The sequence below is a fragment of the Lissotriton vulgaris genome, chromosome 6 (assembly GCF_964263255.1).
Source record: "Lissotriton vulgaris chromosome 6, aLisVul1.2, whole genome shotgun sequence".
NCBI classification, from domain to species: Eukaryota; Metazoa; Chordata; class Amphibia; order Caudata; family Salamandridae; genus Lissotriton; species Lissotriton vulgaris.
This window is the reverse complement of record NC_141694.1, coordinates 771,630,299-771,654,818: the sequence shown is the minus strand read 5'-3', so window position 1 is coordinate 771,654,818 and position 24,520 is coordinate 771,630,299. Positions and strand designations below refer to the sequence as shown.

Genomic DNA, 24,520 nt, shown 5'->3' with positions numbered 1-24,520 from the left:
AGCCCCGAACAGTCAGTGGCATCATCTACAGACCCATACAGGGACTTCAAATCCGAAAGCAGAGACTGAGACACATAAGTCCCATAAATGCCAGCCCTGAGCGCCAAATGGGAACCAGAATCATCCTTCCGCAAGTAAGCGTCCACCTTTTTGTCCACAGTATTCCGCATCACTGCATCCTCAGCCAAAGAAGTGCCCCCCACGAGACTGGCCACATAAGAATCAATAGGAACCGAGTCCGGCAAGTCCTTGGCCATAACCTGAAGAGGAAAGAGTTTCACCATGAAACGAGGAAGCATAATGTGATCCGGATCCTTCCATTCCCAGTCAAGCACCTCTCTGATACACAGATGAACCAGCATGTCCACAGCAACAGTACACTGCAACTGGTACAGCAAAGAACTCCCAGAAGTGCTCGGGGCATCATCGGCAGGAAACCCCATATTCGCCTTCACATGCTTCAACATGTCCGGCAGCATGTCCTTGTCAACATATTTGCCATTCAGTACATCACTCCCCAACCACTCATCCTCAGAGGCAGAAGAAGAAGAAGAAGACAGCGGGCCCGACCAGAGGATTTTAACCGAGGAGACCACCCATCTCTAACAAGGTCTCCTTAATTAGGCGCCTAATTAGGGCATCGCCACTCCGCGTACGCCACCTGTCACGACCAGGAGAGCATGAAGAAGAAAACGACGAAGAGGAGGAGGAAACATCAACATGCCTACTCTGCCTGGCATGTTTCCCCATGGCGAACAGGGACTGACTAGAGCAGGAACCACAGCAAGTCAGCAAGAAGACTGGCATAGGAGGGCCATTGCCGAACCAGCGCACCAGAAGGACACCATGCTGGAACCCCCAGGACACCAACAGCAGGCGACCCAACAGCAACAGGAGGCTGGACAGAAGTGAAATGAGCCAAAGCAGGCACTAATAAACGTCCCACCACATCGGCAAAATGTCTCAGCAGCGGACTCAGCCTCAGAAAACAGCACACACCACACAGCAAGAAGCCTGTCGATTTCAAAGAGACAAAAAAGCTATGCGGTACTTACACAAGGGCCAGAACACACATCACAGCACTGCCGCCAGCCGCCTTAGCAAAAAATGCCTGTCTTACTGCCCCAAACCAGGGAAGTTTGGCAAGTCCCGGAAGGAAGCGTTCCAGCCACACGGGGTCCGCCGCACTCCGCGAGGACCACTGCAGGAACCACTGCGCCCCCAACGTGCCCAGCAACCCGGGAGGCGCAGCCAAACCGAAGCCAAACAGCAGGAAGATCGCCTGACATCCACGGGAACCGCCGGAGGCGTCAGCAGGACTCCCCCCCAAGCCCGGCAGAGGGGAAGACCAGGAATCCAGCACCAACCTGAAGCCCAGCAACAGGTAAGCCCCCAGGAGCCTCCCGGCTCCTGGTCCACTTCATACTGTCCGAAGACAGAAAAAAGAACAGGAGGAATGCTGGGTAGATACAGTTATGTACTCCCAGTAAGGGGGGGAGGGGTATACCAGCATTCGTTATTTTCTTTTTTCTGTCGTCAGATAGGTTATCTCATTTGTTCAGTATGAAGGGGAAGAGGACAGGAGGGACCAGGGGGTAATGAATAGAAGATGAGTTTCCAAGGTCCTTGTGTGATGAGCTGGTTTAGTCCAAGTATTTTTTCTTTGATTTTTGGGAGTTGTAGTCCTGTTTTGTAATGGAATAAACAAGACTAGGAGTTCCACAATAAAAAAAAAAACCTAGGCCGAAACAGCACATGGCGCACATACCTGGGAAAAGTCACACCTACTGATAGAAAAATCTTTGTGAATCTGAACCAATATATCTTGCTGTTTGGGACACTTTATCTCTCAAATTAACAGTTTTTTCCCTTTCCAAAAATTGACCTGTTTACACACAGCCTGAACTCGTGCACTAAGAGAGGCATTATAAAACAGCAATGTTTGCTTTTCAAAGCTTCGCGGTAAAAGGTATGGGCTCATAAGCCCACTAATTAGTAAAACCCTATCAGGTTTTCAGGATCTTCACACTGAGTGCGGGGGAAAAATGGAATGCATTGCAGTTGGAGATCATTTATATATTTGTTTGTCTGAAATCCAGCCAGAAATGTAATGTTTGGTGGGCGCTACATAAACACAGCGTAGTTACTATTTTCACCTCCACGGGTCTAATGGAAAATATTCTCGAAATCCCCAACCAATGTGTTCCATCCTCACATGGGTGCAAATATCAGGCCTTTTTTGGAATTCACAAATATTTTCCCTATTATTTTAAAACCATGCACAGCAGCAGGATTTCATGCGTGCTAGAGTAAAACATTTTAAGCTACTTTCTTTTATGTAAAAGCATGTATGTGGTGCGAACAGGTTGGAAGCACTTTGTACATACCAACAAATGTGATGGTTTGAAGCTGTTCTTAAACGCTCAATGAACTCCTGCCTTAAATGTCGAATTCCTGACGACTCTGGCCCTCAGCTCATAGACTAGCTCACATTAAAATCTTATTGGAAAAAATCGATTCACGAATGTGAAGCCAACTCTAGAATTAAATACGTTGTTTTGAACTCGTAATAGAGCAACTTGCACATGCAGGTTTAACATACATGCGTAAAACCTTTCAGAATGAGAGGCTGTAAAAAATTGGGTTATTAGTCAGAGGGGGTGGCTTCCAACCTTGAGTAATAATCAAAATCCTTATCAAGGTGTACCCTCAAGGTTGCTAAATTAACCTGCGCTCAAACCCAGTAGCGATGGTCCAGAGCAGACAGGATTAATTTAGGGCAATAAGTAAAGTTTTTATGCAGCACCACAAGATTTTTGATTTTATAGGTATTTATAGAGCGCAACAAATGCAAAAAGGCGTAAAACAGTCATCAGTAGTTAACTCAAAATACAACACAATAAAAATCCCAAACAGAAATAGACAGATAGCATACATTTTAATAAAATAACATGACATCAAAGTGACAAAAATCTAATGGTAGAACCAAAGACATATGACATTTTTAATCTTTATGAAAAAATTGGGCCAAAAAGCATTAAGTGCCAACCATGGTCACTGGTTGCAGCAGTTTAGAACCTAGGTATGATTTGAGGTCATCCGGGATGGAGTGCAAGTCAGACACAAAAAGCAGGTTCAACCCGATCCGAGGTTTTACCTTGGGATTTATAAAATCTTCAGCCTGGCACGGCAGCAGGCTGGACCCCAAGATGGCTCCAAGAAGTCAGATAGCCATTGGACTTGGTCCTAGTGAAGACATCAGTTTTGAAGGGAAAAGTTCAGTAAATGAGAAAATTGAATTTCGTGTACAGGGAAGTACTATGGCAGGCCTGATACTTTTATGGCACCTTCGACCAGTCAAGATTTCTACATTTTAACTGAGCAATTTTTTCATAGATTGAAATCCTTCACGGAGACACACCTGCAGGCTGTAGCCCAAGAGGGATCCATAAGCCTGTATATCGTCTCTGCAAGGTCCTGCTGAATCGAGGTTGCTGCTGTGGCGAAGCTCAGCGGTAGACATCTGAATGTTCAACCCAGAAGCAATGCAACGTGGGTGGATCAGCTTGGCATGTTGGTCCAGGTACTTCAGAGTCTTTGAAGTTGAAAATGTTTCGAAGCCCTACAGAAATAATTCCATGACATCCCACAATCCTAAAATCGAGAATGACGAAACACTTCTCCCCTTGTGATGAGCCTGTGTACCCACCTAAAGGTGTGGTCAGGGTAATGAGGACTCCTTCCTCTGGAGTCAGTCTAAACCAGTTCTGCGGGCAGCTCCTCTCCTCTGGAATTGGTGCCTAAGTGAATATGGGAACAAAGGAAGGGGCCTGTCCAGGTGACATCCGACTTCTGTTGACAGGGGAGGCCCCCAAGCTCTTGGGTACAGCCCAACTGGTCATACTATCAGAGGGTGCAAACGTACCTTCCTACACCCAGGATTATGTCTTTGCTCTGGGACCAGTTTTCACACCTCATGAAAGACGATTAACCAGCTGGTTATCAGCTGGAAGTCTCATGTAAATGAGCCTTTAGGGGTTTCAGTTAGGGAAAAGGTAAGTTTCTAAAAGTAATTTTGCTTAATATATTATTGAAAATCCAACTGCACCATTGAGTTGGGTTTTTAATAAATATTTAAAAAAAAGTTGACTCATACTTCCAGTTGTTTCAAACTGGAGATAGGCACATCAAAATTTTATTTTGCTTCCCAGTGTTCCTCTATAGAACAGCCAGCCTTCCAACAGTAAAAACAGATGTTCAGTGCTAGTCACTGCATCAATGAGTTAACATAACATTTTCTACATGTCTTACTTTTAAATTTCATGCACCCTGCCTGTGGATTGCAAGTCCTTCTTATGACTGACTTATTACTGTTTAAAAGGTTCATTTTGATAGATCAAATTTAGATGTTACACTGCTCCAGTCAGGCTACAATGGTAAGCCTGAAGCCATGTTTGCACTGCCACTGTAGTGGATGGCAGAAATAGATGTTGCATTCCTCTAGTAGTATTTAACTTCTGGGCCCTGGGTACACATTGTAACATATACCAGGGACAAATAGGCAACTTATATATGCCAATTAGGAGTATACTAGTTGAACCATTTTAAAAGGGGCAGCAAAACCATGTTACTGCTGGCTAGCAGGGTAAAGTGCACAGAGTTCTGCAGCTGGTAAAACAAAGAGGGCAACAATCTGAGGGCACACCATGCAAAATATGATAATTTCCTACACAGATTTTCAGGGAGATTTCATGGGATGAACTCCTTGAATTTGCATCTGATTAATTTATTTTCACCAAACTAGTTCCTTGAGGAAGACAGCACTTGACATTTAGTGAGTGAAATAAGTCTGGGGGGAGTTCCACAGAAAATATATAACTCTTCTTAGCCATGAAAAATTGCGTAACTTAAAAAAGTAAATTATCCGAGGAAGCTAGTTCTAATGAACCTCAAGTCAGAGAACCTGGGGCCATATTATCAAGAAAGAGCGATACATTATCGCTGCTTTTATCGGCTAGAAACTGACGCTAAAGTGGCGATAATGGGCTTGATAATAGGCCCTTGTGAATTCCCATAGCAGCCCAAGTTCTGGTGTTAACCTGGGCTGCTATGGGGGTCCCAATACCTAGGACCCCCTGTTCAGAGTGGGTGGAAGGGCGATTAAGAAGAGAAAAAATGTCAAGTCTGTCTCCATGCAGGTGCAGAGTAGACCTTGTAACGTCCAGTAAGTGTCAAAACAATGATGAAATCAATATGTAAAATTCCATACCTTCCCCTTTTTGCATTTTAGTTCCTTTGGCACCAAATAATATGGAAGGTGAGTACTAAACAAACGCGGTGAAGGACGCTTTTTGTGGTCACATTTTTTAAAGTCATATTCAATCCACGGGACTCGGTCCGTATTTTCAATATTTTCTGTTCCATTCCGATGACCTTCGTTACAAATCAAGCTGAGGACTTGTTGGGCAAAGATAGTACCTGTAAAACAAATATGGATAGTTTCAGCTTATTTTCAAATGTGTAAAATTGTCAAAAATAATTGTAATCTTCAATAATGTCTTTCATTGTGTTATTGATATGGAGTGTGTCATGCTGTAATGTCCGATCTAAAACAATATCTGTCCTATCTATCTATCTATCTATCTATCTATCTATCTATCTATCTATCTATCTATCTATCTATCTATCTATCTATCTATTTATCTATCTATCTATCAATATATATATATATATATATATATATATATATATATATATATATGTTTCCAAAGTTCCAAGTTACAGTGCTCTCAGTCCGCCAAATAACACCAAGCCACAGAAGTCTCCAAGGGTGTTTATTTAGACTAACGACATGTTTCGGCTGCGGACAGCCTTGATCACGCTCTGATGATCAAGGCTGTCCGCAGCCGAAACATGTCGTTAGTCTAAATAAACACCCTTGGAGACTTCTGTGGCTTGGTGTTATTTGGCGGACTGAGAGCACTGTAACTTGGAACTTTGGAAACGTGTTATAGTACCGGCGTGCTCGGCCAGCATTGGTGCCACTTCCCGAGGGGCCGCCGTCAGCGTTTTCTGAGCAGACTCTGAAAAATATATATATATATATATATATATATATATATATATATATATAGGTATATAATTATAATATATATCTATACACACACACATATACATACATACATATATATGTCAATGTGACCGAAATTCATCAGGGATTCAAACGCCAGCGCTGTTTGAAAATGAAATAAAATCTGCTTACTTCATCGTAATGTGTGTGGCTCACTCCTTTCTTGGCGAGGGAGGTTATCTGTGATATATATATTGTTTTGAGACCCTTCTGTTCCAAGATGGCGCCCACTGTGGTTTCTGAAGGGCTGGTCCCTTGTTGATGTTTACCATTTCTAGCACACTTGCATTTAAACTGGAACTGCAAGGTACCGGTAAGAAACACCGAGGAAGGCTAACGCCGAAACGCTTGTTTGCTGATTAAACACTGTATCCCGTTACTGCCGGAGTGCTGTTTTCCTTTCTCCAGAGGATAGGATTTGCGAGCGTCATATATTGTGGGGTCCACGGCCCGCCACCAGCACCCGCTCCAGAGTGCCCGGGATTTCTGTGGAGAACGGAGCGACTTTGTGGAACTTTATTTCCGAGCACCGCCGCAACTGCGAAAAGGCAGATGAGTTGACCGCAGTGAAACTACGCGGTGAAATCTCTCCGACCGCCGGCTGGGGACAAGTGTCACACGTCTCACCGGTGAGTCTTCTGACCCTCCCTTTGTGATAACTGTTGAAGGGATTGCATATTGCGGCAGAGCGTCTAGGCGGATGACAGATACAGTGAAAGGCTCGACTAAGTAGAAAACGAGCGCAGCAACCGGCAAGAACTTACTTACATGCTACTAGCATGGATGTGTTCGGCGAGGAAGAGCGTCGTGCTCTTGCGCAAGACATGTTCAAAAGGCGCGATAGACCATCAGCAGTGATGGCCCCGTCCACTGACACCGGAATGGGGAATAACAAACTGAATGAGGCGATTTCCAAACTTGAGAAACTACATGAGCGTGAAATTCGGAAGTGGTGGGAGGCCACCAGTCTGAGTAGCTACATAGAGGTGAGGCGGGTACCAAGGGGACTGAGGGTGTATTCTGTACCATCGTATGAGCACCCAGACCCCCAATTGCTAACAGATTGGCATGAACAAACGCAAAGCTATTGCGAGGGGATACTCAAACTATTGGTTAAATATGCATGGAGAGACAGGGACAGGGCACTGGCTGAAATCAAGACCTTGGAGGATGATATCGACAAGGAAGAAGATACTGCCAAGGTACAAGAGCTTAAGGAGGCAATGAAAAAACGGCTAATTAGGTATCAACAGAAAATCATGACGCGCAAACAAGAAAAGTTCGAGCGCGATGAAAACGATTATCGCCAAGACCGTGTCCTAACGTTCGCCAAGAAGTATGACGCACCAAGAAAGGCCATGAACCAGGGAACCTTGGTAACCCCCACCTCAAGCGCGGCGACCTCAGAATCTGATGCCACAGCTGAGGAATCGGGTGATGAACAGCGAGATCATGGGAACGAACGAAGAAGAGGGGCTGTTCCTTTTCACATCGAGTTCCAACTGATAAGACAGAGTTGGCTGAGGGGAGGGAAGAACAAACCCCCGGAGCATCAAGAAGAAGGAGAACCCGGAGATCAGGGGGCGGCGGCAAAAGGAAGAGGAAGGGGACGAGCGAAACCCCAGAACCGATCCTACCGCAACAACAAGAAGAAGTAACGGGGAATACACAAATTGAGGTGACCAATCTGACTGTGGTTAACCTCACAGACCAACCCCTTACTGCTGAACAACATGAACTCCTGAGTCTAGGGCTCACCTTCTGTCCTAACACCAACCTGGAGTACACGCAAACGAAAATTGATCTCTTCCGGTTCACCAGGAGACTGAAATTGTATAAATACTTCAAACTAAGACCACATACTAAAGTACCACCTAAACAAGGAATAAGACTGACAGCCACCGATGCTCTGATAGGCAACGATATGCCCTGCATCGAAGCCATGGAAGCTCTAAGAACTGAGACAGATGATATAGCTGTCATGGGAATGGACATGGAACAAAGGGCAGAAAAACAGGGGATTGAACAAGAACGAGATGAGAATCACTTTAAACCTCTTTCCACATTTGTTCCCCAGTCACCATGGGATGCTATTGACGCTTTCTCAGAGGCCATAATGATGGAACTGGTTAAGCAGAGGAAGGATACCAAAATAAAATCATATAACATCACAGAACCACAGGAAAGAGCATTGAAAGATCTAATGAACAATAAGAAAATCATCATAAAACCCTCGGACAAAGGGGGGAATGTTGTACTGATGACAAGAGACTACTATCGTGATGAAGCAATGAGACAACTCTCCGATATAAAATACTATTCCATCACCACCGGGAGTGTATATGAAGCGAGCATCAGGGAATATGATGATTTGGTTCTAAAATGGTATAACCTTTCTATGCTGGGTAAGGATGAACACATCTTCCTGCGCAGCAATAACCCCATGATACCAACTTTTTATCATCTGCCCAAGCTACATAAAAACAATACCTCTCCCCCGGGCCGTCCCATTGTAGCTTCCATCGATGGACTAACAGAAAATATGTCTAAATTCGTGGACAATTACATCTTTCCACTGGTCTTGGAATTGAAGTCTTACATCCAAGAAACTAAAGACTTTTTGAGTAAAGTGGCTATGCTTAAGTGGGAATCAGATTATTTATTTCTGGTGATGGACATCACCAGCCTCTACACGATCATTGACCATACCCATGGACTGGCCGCCATTGAATACTATCTAGGCAGACGCCAAATACGTTTTGCACATCATAACATCATGTTGATTGAATTTGTGCAGTTCTGCCTAACTCATAACATTTTCTTGTTTGAGGATAGATTCTACAGACAAATCTCTGGTAGGGCGATGGGCACCTGCTTCGCTCCCAGCTATGCGAACTTGTTCGTCGGCTGGTGGGAGGAGCGGGTGCCCAGGAGCTGGAAGGAAGGCCAGGAGAGTGGTAGGGTGGTACACTGGTACCGCTACATTGATGATTTATTCATTGTGTGGCAAGGTACCAGGGACATGGCAGAGAAATACATCAGATCTCTTAATAATAACATCTAAAACATACACCTATCCGGTACAATTAGTGGAATGGCAGCCAACTATTTGGACCTTTGGGTATATGTTGAAAATGGCCATGTCCACACCTCGTTGTACCGCAAGGAAACAGCGGGTAATTCTATCCTCTTTGCTAAAAGTGGACATCCATCAAAACTCATCAAGAGTATCCCCTATGGGGAACTCTTGAGAATAAAGAGGAATAGCACCCAAGACCGGGAATTCGAGGTGGCTGCCTCTGATTGCCTGGCACGCTTTCGTCTAAGGGGATATGACGAGCCACTTTTACAGAGCACTCTCAAAAAAGTCAAGAAGATCCATACGCATGATCTGCTCAAAGTGAAACCCAAAGAATGTAACACCTCAAATAAAGATACTTTTAGGATGATAACACCATACTCCACGGGTGCTGACAGACTTCGAGCAATGATGCGCAAAAATTGGCACATCCTGCTTACTGATGAAGTGCTGAAAGAAGATCTTCCACCACATGCACTAGTGACCTTTAGCAAGGCTAGGTCCCTGGGGGATAGGCTGGTACATAGCCATCTGGAAGTGCCTACCGCCCAAATTAACACCTTGAGGGAAATGAGTGGGTTTTTTCCTTGTGGAAAATGCAAAGCGTGTGCCAACAGCCATAGGGTGCTCCACTATGATATTCCGGATGCGGGCAGGACCAACAAAATTCATAAATTTATCACATGCAGTACCACCTATGCCGTGTACTGCCTAATATGCCCGTGTGGTTTACGCTACATCGGGAGCACTATTAACCAACTGAAATTGAGAGTGCTGGAGCACCTTAGGGCAATTGATAGAGTAGACCCCTCATACCCAGTAGCCCGACACTTCGCGGAACACCATAACAAAGATAGAAACAAATTGCGATTCTTTGGGATAGACCATGTTCCACACAGCCCACGGGGAGGGGACAGACTTAGAAGGCTACGACGCCTTGAATCAAGGTACATTATTGACCTGTCCACTAAGTACCCAAAAGGCATGAATAGCGGGGAGGAAATGGCAGTACACCTTGGCAAATAATGAGTTACAACTATAACATCTCCAGTGTACCGAATGAGGCAAGTTGAGCGTTTTGTTTTGCCTATACCCTGGCTGTATCACCTAGGGTGTCTATTACACTTCAATACTATACTAAATATCTTTGCCCTTGACTATGACTATGATGTGACCATTTGCTTTGCATCAACCTTTGATATATGAATGGATCTTCCTTTTTTGAGTATCACTACAATTTACCTGACGAACCGATGTATCATTTATTGATAATGAATAATTACTATTTCTCTAGTTCTATTGATGAAATTTGAACATGATCATGAAATGTGTTTTTTACTCTTTAATTGCCCTTCAGAATCTGTGTTTCTCTTTTTACAGTGTCAGTGGCATGGTAGCTTTCGCTTTATGATGGACATTTCAGTATTTGTCATTATTTGCAATTCATCATTTTTTAAAAATGAATCTGAACAATGATGTTATGAAATGTGCTGAACACCCATATGCAGTTCCAAATGCTATATTATCTGTATTTGCTAGATGGTATCCAACTGTGAAAGGGACATAAGCCGAACCACGGCTCTATTGTTTTGAGACCCTTCTTTCTTGTGAATACTCCGATTTTCGGAGGTATTCAACATGTTCCAAGATGGCGCCCACTGTGGTGTCTGAAGGGCTGGTCCCTTGTTGATGTTTACCATTTCTAGCACACTTGCATTTAAACCGGAACTGCGAGGTACCGGTAAGAAACACTGAGGAAGGCTAACGCCGAAACGTTTGTTTGCTGATTAAACACTGTATCCCGTTACTGCAGGAGTGCTGTTTTCCTTTCTCCATATACCCTGAGCGCTCGAATTTGCACATTATTCCTCTGTTTACAAACTATTGCATTTTTGCACATTTCATATTTGCACTTTACTGTGAAATTTGCACCAATATCTATAATGCTTGTTTTGCACATGTGACATTAGTGTTAACTTGCACAGTACTCTGGTTGGTCATTGCATTTATGCTTTCATAAAATATTTATCTAATAGCACATTATTAATTGTACATATTCATGCTCAGGAAACTGTAAACAACATGGATTTATAATGAATTGCAAAAAATGAAAAAACTGTGGAAAAAAACGTATTTAAATGGTGTATGGTTTATTAACTGACGATCTGTGAGCAAGGGCGTACGCCCGAAACGCGTCAGATTTGGTGACTCTACTCTAAATAAAATCTTTGCCGAAGAAAATATGTTGGATTTGCGAGGTCTCTGCTATCGCGGTGGCGGTGTGGTGTGAGACTGCTGCTGGTGCATCTATTTTCGGATGGTGGTTGCTTCCGAGGCAATTCCACTCCCTACAAGCTGGCTGTAGCGTTCAATCAACTTGTTTTCACTTTCCACTAAGGAAATTTTCCAGCGACAGCCCCTGCGTTCATATGGATCGAGCAACTCACGGTGAGAGGAATCAGAAGTGACGCCATTGTGATATCGGATGGCGTTTACTGCAAACGGCTTTCGGCGGTGAGTGATCCAAACACGAGTGCGGTGGGTAGGAGTATACGGCACGAGCGGTGACACTCTGGAAGCTAATTTAGTTCGAGTCTCAACCGCGTTTATATGTACTATATAATTTAGAGTTCACTATCGACATGTCAGCTGAAATTCTACGAGGCAGAGAGGCGGCGGCGGATGCACTCTACTTTAATCTTCCAAAAGTGGTCTCCAATTCCGGAGCTAACAATAAAAATATACCAAGTGAACAGGACAATACTAATGAGGGTCAGATACGGTCTGCACTAAAGCGCCTTGAGAAATGCATGCGCCAGGAAATGACTAAATGGTGGGAACACAAATCGCTCACCAAATACATTGAGGAGGGGCATGTTCCGCGAGGTCTCCGCATATTACTAGCTCCAATCTACGACAATCCAAATCCTGATATGTTGAGGGAATGGGGCCATAGCAACCTGGAGGCATCTGCTAAATTGGTTCCAATCTTAGTTACGTATGCGTCCATCGATAGGGATCTATTGATGAAGGAGATTGACGAAATTACTGGCTAAATTTGAACCTAATGACACAATCACCAAAACACACAAGGAGATCCAAGAAAGACTGTCTAAACAAGAGGAGAAAATAAAAGCGCGAAAATTATATACATTTGCCCGCGATAAGGAGGACTACGCACAGGGGCGGATTTATACTTTCGCTCGCAAATTTGAAAACGCGAAGAAATCCAAACTTGCACAACAGACAAAACAGGCAAAACCTGTAAATCAATCTGGAGCCTCAACATGGGCTGCCTTGGACCCGAACGTGGAAACCAGTGATGATGAATCACTAACGAGTGGCCCATCGTCGGATGATGGTGGTTTTGCAGTAATGGACCCAAATTCCAGAATTCTCGATTTGGGAGAAGAAGTGAATTTTTTAGTGTCGGACCGACTACAGACACTCAGACCCCGGACTCAGCAGCAGAAAAAAGGTCAAGACGTAACAAAAGGAGGGGCGAGCGCCGAAAAAAGCGAAAAATCGCCCGAAAAACCAAATAGGCAATACTGGCGCAAAAAACGATAGAAGACAATGCTATTATCAATCTGTCAACAATGACCCTCACCGAGGCTGAAAAACAACTGCTCAGCCTCGGCTTGACCTACTGCCCAGTCTCAGACTTCAACTATACCAAAACTCGAGTTGACATTTACTGCTATATTAGAAAACTGAAACTAAAGAAGTTTTTCAGCATCAAGGATGGTCTTAGTGAGAATGAACCATCTGATAACACTACATTGGCCTTAAGGAATCCTGTTTTATCGGCCAGAGACACCAAAACCTTTCTAGCGCTATAACAACTAGCAACAAATGACACAAATGATGCCAACTTAGTTTCAACTCAGGATGAACTTAGAGCAGCATCTATTGAACAAGTGGGCGCTAACATCAGTCCTTTTAAACCCAAATCGAAGTTTATTCCGACTATGCCCAAAAACTCTATTGATGTTTTTCAGGATGTAGTGGTGGAAGATCTGAAACAACTACATCATAAGATCAAACACAGGAAAAGATATAAAAGCAAACATAACCAAGAGTATTCATCTCTAATCACCAAATTGAGCAAAGACCACAAAATCATTGTCACTACCGCTGATAAAGGAGGTAATGTGGTAGTTTGGCCTCAGGATGCTTATATTGAGGAAGCAATGAAACAACTAAATGACCCCTCATGTTATACCAAAACGACAGTGAAACATTATAATGAGGCCAAAGAGTCTTTAAAGAAACTATTGCGTAAGGGTACGCGCACGTACGCGTACGGTACGCGTACCGTACGCGTACGGTGCGCGTACTGTGAGCGCATATAGATATATCATTTGCTCAAATTCAATTTTCTCAACAACTACTGGAGGGATTGTCACCAAATATAGAAAAGGCACTACTTCACACCTGCAACTACCATTTTGCCAAGTTTGGTGTAATTCCGTTCAGCCGTTCGGGCTGTAGCCGTGTCTAAAGGTCCCATAGAAAATGCCATTTGAAAAATTTCAAATTCAATTTTCTCAAGAACTACTGGAGGGATTTTCACCAAACATACCAAAGGCACATGTGCATACCAGGCCCTACCATTTTGCCAAGTTTGGTGTAATTCCATTTAGCCGTTCGGACTGTAGCCGTGTCTAAAGGTCCCTATGGAAATTAACATGGGGAAAACATGTTTTGGGACCCCCCTTTCAGCCCCCGCTTGACTAATCCCCCCGAAACTTTCAGGGAAGGAGCGGAGCGGAGCTGGCCAAAATTCTGTAAAATTACACGCAGATTACTCAATCGGCGCCAAAGTTATTCCCAATAGAATGTTGAGCGCATATAGATATATAATTTGCTCAAATTCAATTTTCTCAACAACTACTGGAGGGATTTTCACCAAATAAAGAAAAGGCACTACTGCATACCTGTCCCCACCATTTTGCCAAGTTTGGTGTAATTCCGTTCAGCCGTTCGGGCTGTAGCCGTGTCTAAAGGTCCCACAGAAAATGCCATTTGAAAAATTTCAAATTCAATTTTCACAAGAACTACTGGAGGGATTTTCACCAAACATAGCAAAGGCACATCTTCATACCAGGCCCAACCATTTCGCCAAGTTTGGTGTAATTCCATTCAGCCGTTCGGGCTGTAGCCGTGTCTAAAGGTCCCTATGGAAATTAACATGGGGAAAACACGTTTTGGGTCCCCCCTTTTTTCTTGGCCCCCGCTTGACGAATCCCCCCGAAACTTTCAGGGAAGGAGCGGAGCGTAGATGAGCAAATTTAAGGAAAATTACACGCAGATTCCTCAATCGGCGCCAAAGTTATTCCCAATAGAATGTTGGGGATTTCCTATGGTAACTAGGTCCTAACCATATATACCTACTGGCGACCGCCAGTAGTTATATATATATATATATATATATATATATATATATATATATATATATATATATATATATATATATATATATATATATATTACCTACTGGCGGTCGCCAGTAGGTAGTTATAGTTAGGATAATTTTCAATGTTAAATCTCAACATTCTATTTTGAATAACTTTGGCGCCGGTTGTCGAATCTGCCTGAAATTTTCAGGAAAATGGTCTCATGGCGGTCCGGTCCTTCCCTGAAAGTTTGGGGGGGATTCGTCAAGCGGGGGCCGAGATAAAAGGGGGGTCCCAAAACGCGTTTTCCCCATGTTAATTTCCATAGGGCGGTCGATTTCACTTTTAGCCCGAACGGCTGAATGGATTTCCACCAAACTTGGCAAAATTGTAGGGACTGGTAGCCCGATGTGCCTTTGCTATGTCTCAAGATATGTGCTTCAGTGGATTTTGAGAAATTAACGTTCAAAAAAATATATATATCTATATGCGCTCTCGGGTGCGCGCACCCGTGAGCGCTCCCGGCGCGCCACGCGACTTGCGCGCAGAAAGCTGATTGGCTCTCAGTTGTCTGTAAACATTCTAAACAGTCCGGAGCGGCCGCCATCTTGTCTATCGGTAAAATCTAGTCATAAGAGGTGGCAAAAACAAAGGGTGGAATTGACCATAAGGGGGCAGGGTAGACCCCCCCTGACCCCCTAGGTTTGATATGGGGGCCATTAAAGGGCCCCGCGGGGCCTTAAAAATTTTTTTTTTTTTTTCGATTTTCGCGGGGGAAGCGCTTGGTGCGCGCACGGGGGAGCGTATCGGGGAGGGTACTATGGAAAAATAATCACTTCAAAAATTATAATATAGTGGGAGAAAGGTAGTAACTATGAGTAAACTTACTATGTAACAGAAAAATAGTTGAACAGTATACTATAAGTCTCACTTTATATTTTAAACATTTTTGGTAATACTTCATGAATTACATATAAAAAAGAATATTGTCTGAAACAATTGAAATTATTAAAGATAAATTTATTCCTCTGATTCTTTTTCATAATTTAATAAAATTTCTAACATAATATTGTCCGGAATTTCCTCATAATTATATGTACATGATTCAATTTCTTCCAAACATTCTATAAACTGTTCATCCAAAGAGTCATCCATGAAATCAACTTCTTTTTTTTCATCTTCTGGTTTTTCCACCTTTACTTTGATAGAAGTATCATTTGCCTTATTTTCTCCTTCCATTTTCTTTCTGAAAATTGCATATAAATTAACTATATTAGTAGAGCTAGTATACCAGAGAAGCCTAACTCAATCCATAACTATTACAGAGAAGTCTATGTCTATCTCTAACTATTAAAGAGGGATAGCATATCACTAACAGAATATTTTTTAAGAAATAAACTTAACGTGTACAATATACTTCCATAATTAGAAGTTACCTTAGAGAAATTAGTTGAAGTTGACAGTGAAATTTGTTTTCAAGTGTACTTCAGGAAGCAGTAGTCAAAATTGCTGTGTTTCCCTCTCTTCTTTTATATATATTGTTGTACTTAACCAATCAAACGACAGGAAAAAATCGTAGAAAATGAGAGATACTTTTTAATTGGTTGTAAATTCTAACATTACAAGTGTGTTTTTGTCATGTAATTTACCTCAGGATATTTAGACAGGCCTGTAGCCTAAATGTCTCAATGGAATTTCACCAAATTTGTGCAAATGGTAGGGACTGCTATGTAGTAGGGCGTATTCTATATTTGATGAAAGTGTCTCCATTGGGTTTTCCGTAAATTACTTTCCCACCTTTTTTTATTTTGCGCTTACTAGTGCGCGCTCAAGTACGCGCACGGGCAGCGTATCGGGAGTCATCCATTTTGTGTTTCGGGACAATCGAGTCACAAGATGGAGGGCAATCAATGTTCGGTATGGCTAGAAGGGGGCACAGTAGAGACTTCTTGACCCTCTACGTTTTCTGAGGGGGTCTTAGGAGGCTCATAAAGGTGAAAACAAAAAAAAAATATGTGATATTTTTTGCGGGGGAAGCGCCCGGTACGCGCACCTTTAAGCGTACTCGTACGCGTACTTTGGTGAAAAATAGTGAAAAAAGTTAGAAAAAAATAAACGCTTTGAATGATCAGAGTTAGGGTAGCTCTGAAAAGAGCTTTTGGGTTCTGTGGTTGATTTAGGTACCTACAAGTAGGTTCCAATACACATTCTTAAATTCAGGAGGAATATTCTATTCCCCTCATCTGAGAAGTGCACTCCATCTCCTCTGTAGATGTCTTGCATGTTGTAACGCAAGTTATTATTGTATAATGAACCCATTCCATAGTCTCTCATGTAAGCAGAAACAGATTTATTTACATGTTTCCGTGCTTTCTCAAATTGTGGACCAAATTGGTTGGACCAGTTCCATTTCTGTCTTTGGCATATATTGGAATATACCAAGGCAGTGTGGGGAAAAAGTATCATCAATTGATGAAAGGTGTCCTTTAATAGCATTTCCAGACCTACCCCAGTTAATGTGCCTAGATCGTTTCCACCACAGTGCACAATTATAAGGTCAGGTTCTGGCAGATGCAAAAAGGTTTTCACCAATGGTATCAATTGGTGACATTTTAATCCTCTGTGGCCAATCCACTTGATTTCCACATTTGATAAATCAAGGTTATGAAAATTTCTGCTAGCTGCATACCTTTGAGCCCAGTGGATGTAGCTATGTCCAATAACCCAAACAGAGTACATGATGTGAGAAGGTTCTGGTCCAGTCAGATGAAGTGTGGGAATGAAATGGCAGTTGGAACAGTAGGAGTTCACAAAAAAATAATTGTGGAGTTTCTGTGCTCTTGAATCACTAGCAATGATTGGTGGATTCAGATAGTTGAAAACTGAAAGTTAGGGTGTATGGTTATGTTGTGTGAAAGAAGCAATTTGAATGGTTTAAAAAAAGTCACCAAAAGCAAAAATACCCTGTATAGGCTGCTGTATTGACAGGTCAAACATCCTTGCTGAGTTAATTTGCAACATTGTAAGATAAACTTTTGAACCTTAGAGTTCAGTTAGGAGGGAGTTGCTATGGTAACAGATAGAAAGGTTTGAGAGGGGGATGGGTGTTGGTTTGAAAATAGTGAGGGAAGAGTTTTCATTGGTTGAATTAAGGCATATGTGTACAAAGATAGAGATTTTCTATGCCAGTCTTGGTTTCAGTGTATTGAGAGCACACCTTTTCCTCTGCTAAAGAAAAATTGGTGTGTGTGTCTGACACTGTTTTCAATCTCCAAAAGCATTTCTAAAGGTAAGTAATGATTCATTTAATTTAGATAGAGATTTATTTTCTCTATGGAGAATATTTGGAAGCAGATAGTTATGTTTTAGAAGTGAAATTGTATGTTAGTATATAAGTCCTGCGCAGTGTTTTTTACATGTTATTTAAAAATCGATTTTGGGTGCAAATGAATGGTATTTTTATTTGGCCTTTTTTATGATTGCCATGTGCAGTTGATGCATGACTTTAAACATGGGTAATAAGTGATGCACTGGTGGCGCCAGGCTTTTATAAATGAGGCCCTGACTTTGTTTGATGATATTGAGTGGTTGTAGTTAGGTTCTGTGCAGTGTTTTTTACATGTTATTGAAAAATCGATTTTTGGGTGCAATTGATTGGTATATGTATTTGGCCCTTATTTATGAATGCCATGTGCAGCTGATGCATGACTTTAAACATGGGTAATAAGTGACGCACTGGTGGCGCAAGGCTTTCATAAATAAGGCCTGACTTTGTTTGATGATATTGAGTGGTTGTACTTAGGTTCTGTGCAGTGTTCCTTACATGTTATTCAAAAATCGATTTTTGGGTGCAATTGATTGGTATATGTATTTGGCCCTTATTTATGATTGCCATGTGCAGCTGATGCATGACTTTAAACATGGGTAATAAGTGACGCACTGGTGGTGCAAGGCTTTCATAAATAAGGCTCTGACTTTGTTTGATGATATTGATTGGTTGTACATAGGTTCTGCACAGTGCTTCTTACATGTTAAACAAAAATCGATTTTTGGGTGCAATTGATTGGTATATGTATTTGGCCCTTATTTATGAATGCCATGTGCAGCTGATGCATGACTTTAAACATGGGTAATAAGTGACGCACTGGTGGCGCAAGGCTTTCATAAATAAGGCCCTGACTTTGTTTGATGATATTGATTGGTTGTACTTAGGTTCTGCGCCGTGTTTCTTACATGTTATTGAAAAATCGATTTTTGGGTGCAATTGATTAGTATATGTATTTTGCCCTAATTTATGATTGCCATGTGCAACTGATGCATGACTTTAAACATGGGTAATAAGTGACGCACTGGTGGCGCAAGGCTTTCATAAATAAGGCCTGACTTTGTTTGATGATATTGAGTGGTTGTACTTAGGTTCTGTGCAGTGTTCCTTACATGTTATTCAAAAATCGATTTTTGGGTGCAATTGATTGGTATATGTATTTGGCCCTTATTTATGATTGCCATGTGCAGCTGATGCATGACTTTAAACATGGGTAATAAGTGACGCACTGGTGGCGCAAGGCTTTCATAAATAAGGCTCTGACTTTGTTTGATGATATTGATTGGTTGTACATAGGTTCTGCACAGTGCTTCTTACATGTTATTGAAAAATCGATTTTTGGGTGCAATTGATTGGTATATGTATTTGGCCCTTATTTATGATTGCCATGTGCAGCCGATGCATGACTTTCAACATGGGTAATACGTGACGCACTGGTGGCGCAAGGCTTTCATAAATAAGGCCCTGACTTTGTTTGATGATATTGATTGGTTGTACTTAGGTTCTGCGCCGTGTTTCTTACATGTTATTGAAAAATCGATTTTTGGGTGCAATTGATTAGTATATGTATTTTGCCCTAATTTATGATTGCCATGTGCAACTGATGCATGACTTTAAACATGGGTAATAAGTGATGCACTGGTGGCGCAAGGCTTTCATAAATAAGGCCTGACTTTGTTTGATGATATTGAGTGGTTGTACTTAGGTTCTGTGCAGTGTTCCTTACATGTTATTCAAAAATCGATTTTTGGGTGCAATTGATTGGTATATGTATTTGGCCCTTATTTATGATTGCCATGTGCAGCTGATGCATGACTTTAAACATGGGTAATAAGTGACGCACTGGTGGCGCAAGGCTTTCATAAATAAGGCTCTGACTTTGTTTGATGATATTGATTGGTTGTACATAGGTTCTGCACAGTGCTTCTTACATGTTATTGAAAAATCGATTTTTGGGTGCAATTGATTGGTATATGTATTTGGCCCTTATTTATGAATGCCATGTGCAGCTGATGCATGACTTTAAACATGGGTAATAAGTGACGCACTGGTGGCGCAAGGCTTTCATAAATAAGGCCCTGACTTTGTTTGATGATATTGAGTGGTTGTACTTAGGTTCTGTGCAGTGTTCCTTACATGTTATTCAAAAATCGATTTTTGGGTGCAATTGATTGGTATATGTATTTGGCCCTTATTTATGATTGCCATGTGCAGCCGATGCATGACTTTCAACATGGGTAATACGTGACGCACTGGTGGCGCAAGGCTTTCATAAATAAGGCCCTGACTTTGTTTGATGATATTGATTGGTTGTACTTAGGTTCTGCGCCGTGTTTCTTACATGTTATTGTAAAATTGATTTTTGGGTGCAATTGATTGGTATATGTATTTGGCCCTTATTTATGATTGCCATGTGCAGCTGATGCATGACTTTAAACATGGGTAATAAGTGACGCACTGGTGGCGCAAGGCTTTCATAAATAAGGCCCTGACTTTGTTTGATGATATTGATTGGTTGTACATAGGTTCTGCGCAGTGTTTCTTACATGTTATTCAAAAATTGATTTTTGGGTGCAATTGATTGGTATATGTATTTGGCCCTTATTTATGATTGCCATGTGCAGCCGATGCATGACTTTCAACATGGGTAATACGTGACGCACTGGTGGCGCAAGGCTTTCATAAATAAGGCCCTGACTTTGTTTGATGATATTGAGTGGTTGTACTTAGGTTTTGCGCAGTGTTTCTTACATGCTATTCAAAAATCGATTTTTGGGTGCAATTGATTGGTATATGTATTTGGCCCTTATTTATGATTGCCATGTGCAGCCGATGCATGACTTTAAACATGGGTAATACGTGACGCAATGGTGGCGCAAGGCTTTCATAAATAAGGCCCTGACTTTGTTTGATGATATTGAGTGGTTGTACTTAGGTTCTGTGCAGTGTTCCTTACATGTTATTCAAAAATCGATTTTTGGGTGCAATTGATTGGTATATGTATTTGGCCCTTATTTATGATTGCCATGTGCAGCCGATGCATGACTTTCAACATGGGTAATACGTGACGCACTGGTGGCGCAAGGCTTTCATAAATAAGGCCCTGACTTTGTTTGATGATATTGATTGGTTGTACTTAGGTTCTGCGCCGTGTTTCTTACATGTTATTGTAAAATTGATTTTTGGGTGCAATTGATTAGTATATGTATTTTGCCCTAATTTATGATTGCCATGTGCAACTGATGCATGACTTTAAACATGGGTAATAAGTGACGCACTGGTGGCGCAAGGCTTTCATAAATAAGGCCTGACTTTGTTTGATGATATTGAGTGGTTGTACTTAGGTTTTGCGCAGTGTTTCTTACATGCTATTCAAAAATCGATTTTTGGGTGCAATTGATTGGTATATGTATTTGGCCCTTATTTATGATTGCCATGTGCAGCCGATGCATGACTTTCAACATGGATAATAAGTGACGCACTGGTGGCGCAAGGCCTTTATAAATCAGACCCTGACTTTGTTTGATGATATTGAGTGGTTGTACTTAGGTTTTGCGCAGTGTTTCTTACATGTTATTGAAAAATCGATTTTTTGGTGCAATTGATTGGTATTTGCATTTGGCCCTTATTTATGAATGCCATGTGCAGCTGATGCTTGACTTTAAACATGGGTAATAAGTGACGCACTGGTGGCGCAAGGCCTTTAAAAATAAAGCCATGAGTTGCTATTGTATAAACTTAAATATGTTGCAATTTATTGTTTATATTGTTTGCTTTTTAACATTACTTTGTTGTTTGCTAATAGTGGTCTTTCATGTGTTTTTTTAACAGAACAACAGATTCAAATCAACTTCTGAAAAGCAAGCAAAAATGCCTTCAAGGCAAAGAAAAATCAAAAATACCATACGGAAAAGGAGAACATCAACAACAGAGTTTATGGAATCCTCTTCAACAACTACTTCAAAAAACACCAGAAAAGCTTCTGGTAAGCCAATTAAGTCTTTTCTTCGTAACATATGTCGTAGGAAAAAAAATGAAATTGCTAATGTGAATATACAGAAAAAGTCAACAAATCTAAAAAGGAAAGAGAAGCCCACAAAAAATGTTTCCATTGGACCAGGAGAGAAGAGAATGGTTAGCAATAGAAGGGTAAATGTTTTTAGGGACATTCGTAGGCGAATGTTTCGCAATAGGGTAGTTTTAAATTTGCTAAAAAATGAAAAGAAAAGTAAACTAAAAGCTGCTTTTTACAAGAAAAAGAAAAGTGTAGAAAAGATTGTTGATCAGGCTTTTGAAGTTAAGAAAAAATTATTTATTTTAATAATCAATAGAATTAGGATACTTAATAAGGCAATGGATGTTTTCAAATCGAACAGTAGATGGAAAAGAATTAATAATCGGAGTAATTTTTGTGAAGTATTTTCTGGTGAATGGATGCATAGTTCAAGTTCTGAGCCTTTTTTTAATGAGGAGAGTTACTTTCAGGAAAATGATTTGGTGCATGCGGTTGACACCAGTGGTCGTGCCTATGAGGTGAAAGATAGTTGTGTGATGGAAAAAGAGAAACTTGTACCTAGAGATGCAGAAGAGGTGTTAGCTGATGAAGTTTTAGGGAGACGTACTAAGGGTCCAGTGTACACATGGAAATGCAGTAGTATTTGTAGTGTGCGACAGGAATCAATTGATTTGCTTCGAAATTTCTTACGTACATATAGTAAAAAAAGTCTCAAACAAAAAATGAAGATCCTGCAAGAGTTAGATCCTTGCAGAGTGAGAGAAAGCACAGGTTTGCAAGGGCATTCACTAGCATGTCTTTCTAGAAAAGTTTGTCGGAGTGTTTTTCATCATTTTAGGATGTTAGCAGTGCATCATAATAACGTAAGGAAATTAGTGAGGAAGTTGTATTATGCAAAAAGTCCTGCACTTAAGCTTAAACAGTTAAATAGTGCTCTTTTGCATGGATCTGAAGTGGATGTGAAGACTATTTGTGAAGAAATTGAGTTTTGTTATTTTGGGAACAAAGAGGACAGTGTAGAAATAGATATAGTAATGGATGGCAATGCAGAAGATAATGGACAAATTTCAAGTATTGAAAAGTTTGATGAGGAAATTATCAAGTTTAAGGTGAAATCAAGTGAGAGGCCTAATGTAACTTGTGTGTGTTGTCGACGGACTCATTATAAAATTCAGACTAGGTTAGTTGATTTATATGCAAAAAGTGAATTGGAAAATAATAGTGAATGGGAGGATTTTGTAAGTTATTTGTTGGTGGAGAATTCTTTTGATTTGAGTTTGGATCAGCGTATTTGCACTTATTGTTTGAAAAAATTAAATGAAAATAGAATGCCTGCAAGAGCAGTTTATAATAATCTTCAGTTGATAGATATTCCTTCTGAATTGATGGATCTAAATACTTATGAATCTATTTTGATTCAATGTGTCCATCCTTTTCAGGCTATTGTACGCATGGAGCCTAAGACAGGGAAATTGCCTCCATCAGATTTACTGAGAGGATTAAAGGGAAGAGTTGTTTATTTGCCTCTAGATGTAAAGAAAAATATTAATACAATTGGTGTAGAAAGAGTAGAAGAAGATCCTTTAGTTATTCTAGTTAATGGGGTTCCAACAAAGAGTAAGAAAATTTGGCAAGATTTAGTGGATGTTAAAAAAGTCAAGAAGGCAACGTTGTATTTGGTCAAAAACAATGAGTACTACAAAGATGTAAGTGTTGGAGCAGAGGAAACAGCTATAGAAGAAGATAGTGATTCTTCAGTTGGTCAAATTGAAAAAGTTGATGTGTCTAGAACTGAAGAAATATATGAACATTATACTGTTCATCCTTTGCATTCCAAAGAAGTAATGGGAAATGCAATTGACTTGTTTCAAATGAAGGCAGCAAAAGGAAGTCCCATTAGTGTATGGGAAGAAAGTTTGGAAGCTCGTTGTTTTCCACAATTATTTCCAACAGGTTGTGGTGGACGATATGATGATCGACCAGTTCAAATTCCTGCAGCTGAATACCGGACTCTAAGATTATATGCAGAAGATCCAAGGTTTCGTCAATGCATTCCATATTTATTTCATCTACTGTTTGAAAGTGATTTGTCTGGGCTTTCTTATGCAGTTAATCATATATTAAAAAGTGGACCTCATTTGCAAAATGTATGTGCAAGGGACTTTATGGAGAAAGTTAATCTGCAAGACAGTATTTTGGAATCTCAGCTAATCAATCTCATGGCATGTCAACGTGGAACCAATGAGTATTGGTTTCGTCGTCATGGAGAATTGAAATGTATGCTAAGAAACTTAGGAACTCCTACATGGTTCCTCACTCTTAGCTGTGCTGAGTATGCATGGGACGATTTACTTCAATTTCTACGAGAGGCAAATGAAAACATACCAAATATAGAATTGAAAACACCAGGAGAACTGTGTTCTTTAGATCCAGTGAATGTTTGCAGATATTTTAATCATAGATTTGAAGCTATGATGTCTTTTATTACCAACAAAAAAAATCCTCCCCTTGGAGAGGTTTTGGATTTCTTTTGGAGGAAGGAATATCAAGCGAGAGGTGCTCCTCATATACA

The 24,520-nt window shown here is 41.1% G+C and overlaps 1 protein-coding gene across 1 annotated transcript in view; it reads right to left on the bottom strand.

The window, feature by feature from the left end:
- LOC147707960 (amine sulfotransferase-like) overlaps window positions 1–24,520 on the bottom strand; it is a 288,392-nt gene that overhangs the window by 107,443 nt on the left and 156,429 nt on the right. The window contains exon 4 of the mRNA XM_086926764.1: window positions 5,270–5,478. Coding sequence (XP_086782890.1) covers window positions 5,270–5,478 — 209 coding nt within the window. The remainder of the gene's footprint in view (window positions 1–5,269; window positions 5,479–24,520) is intronic.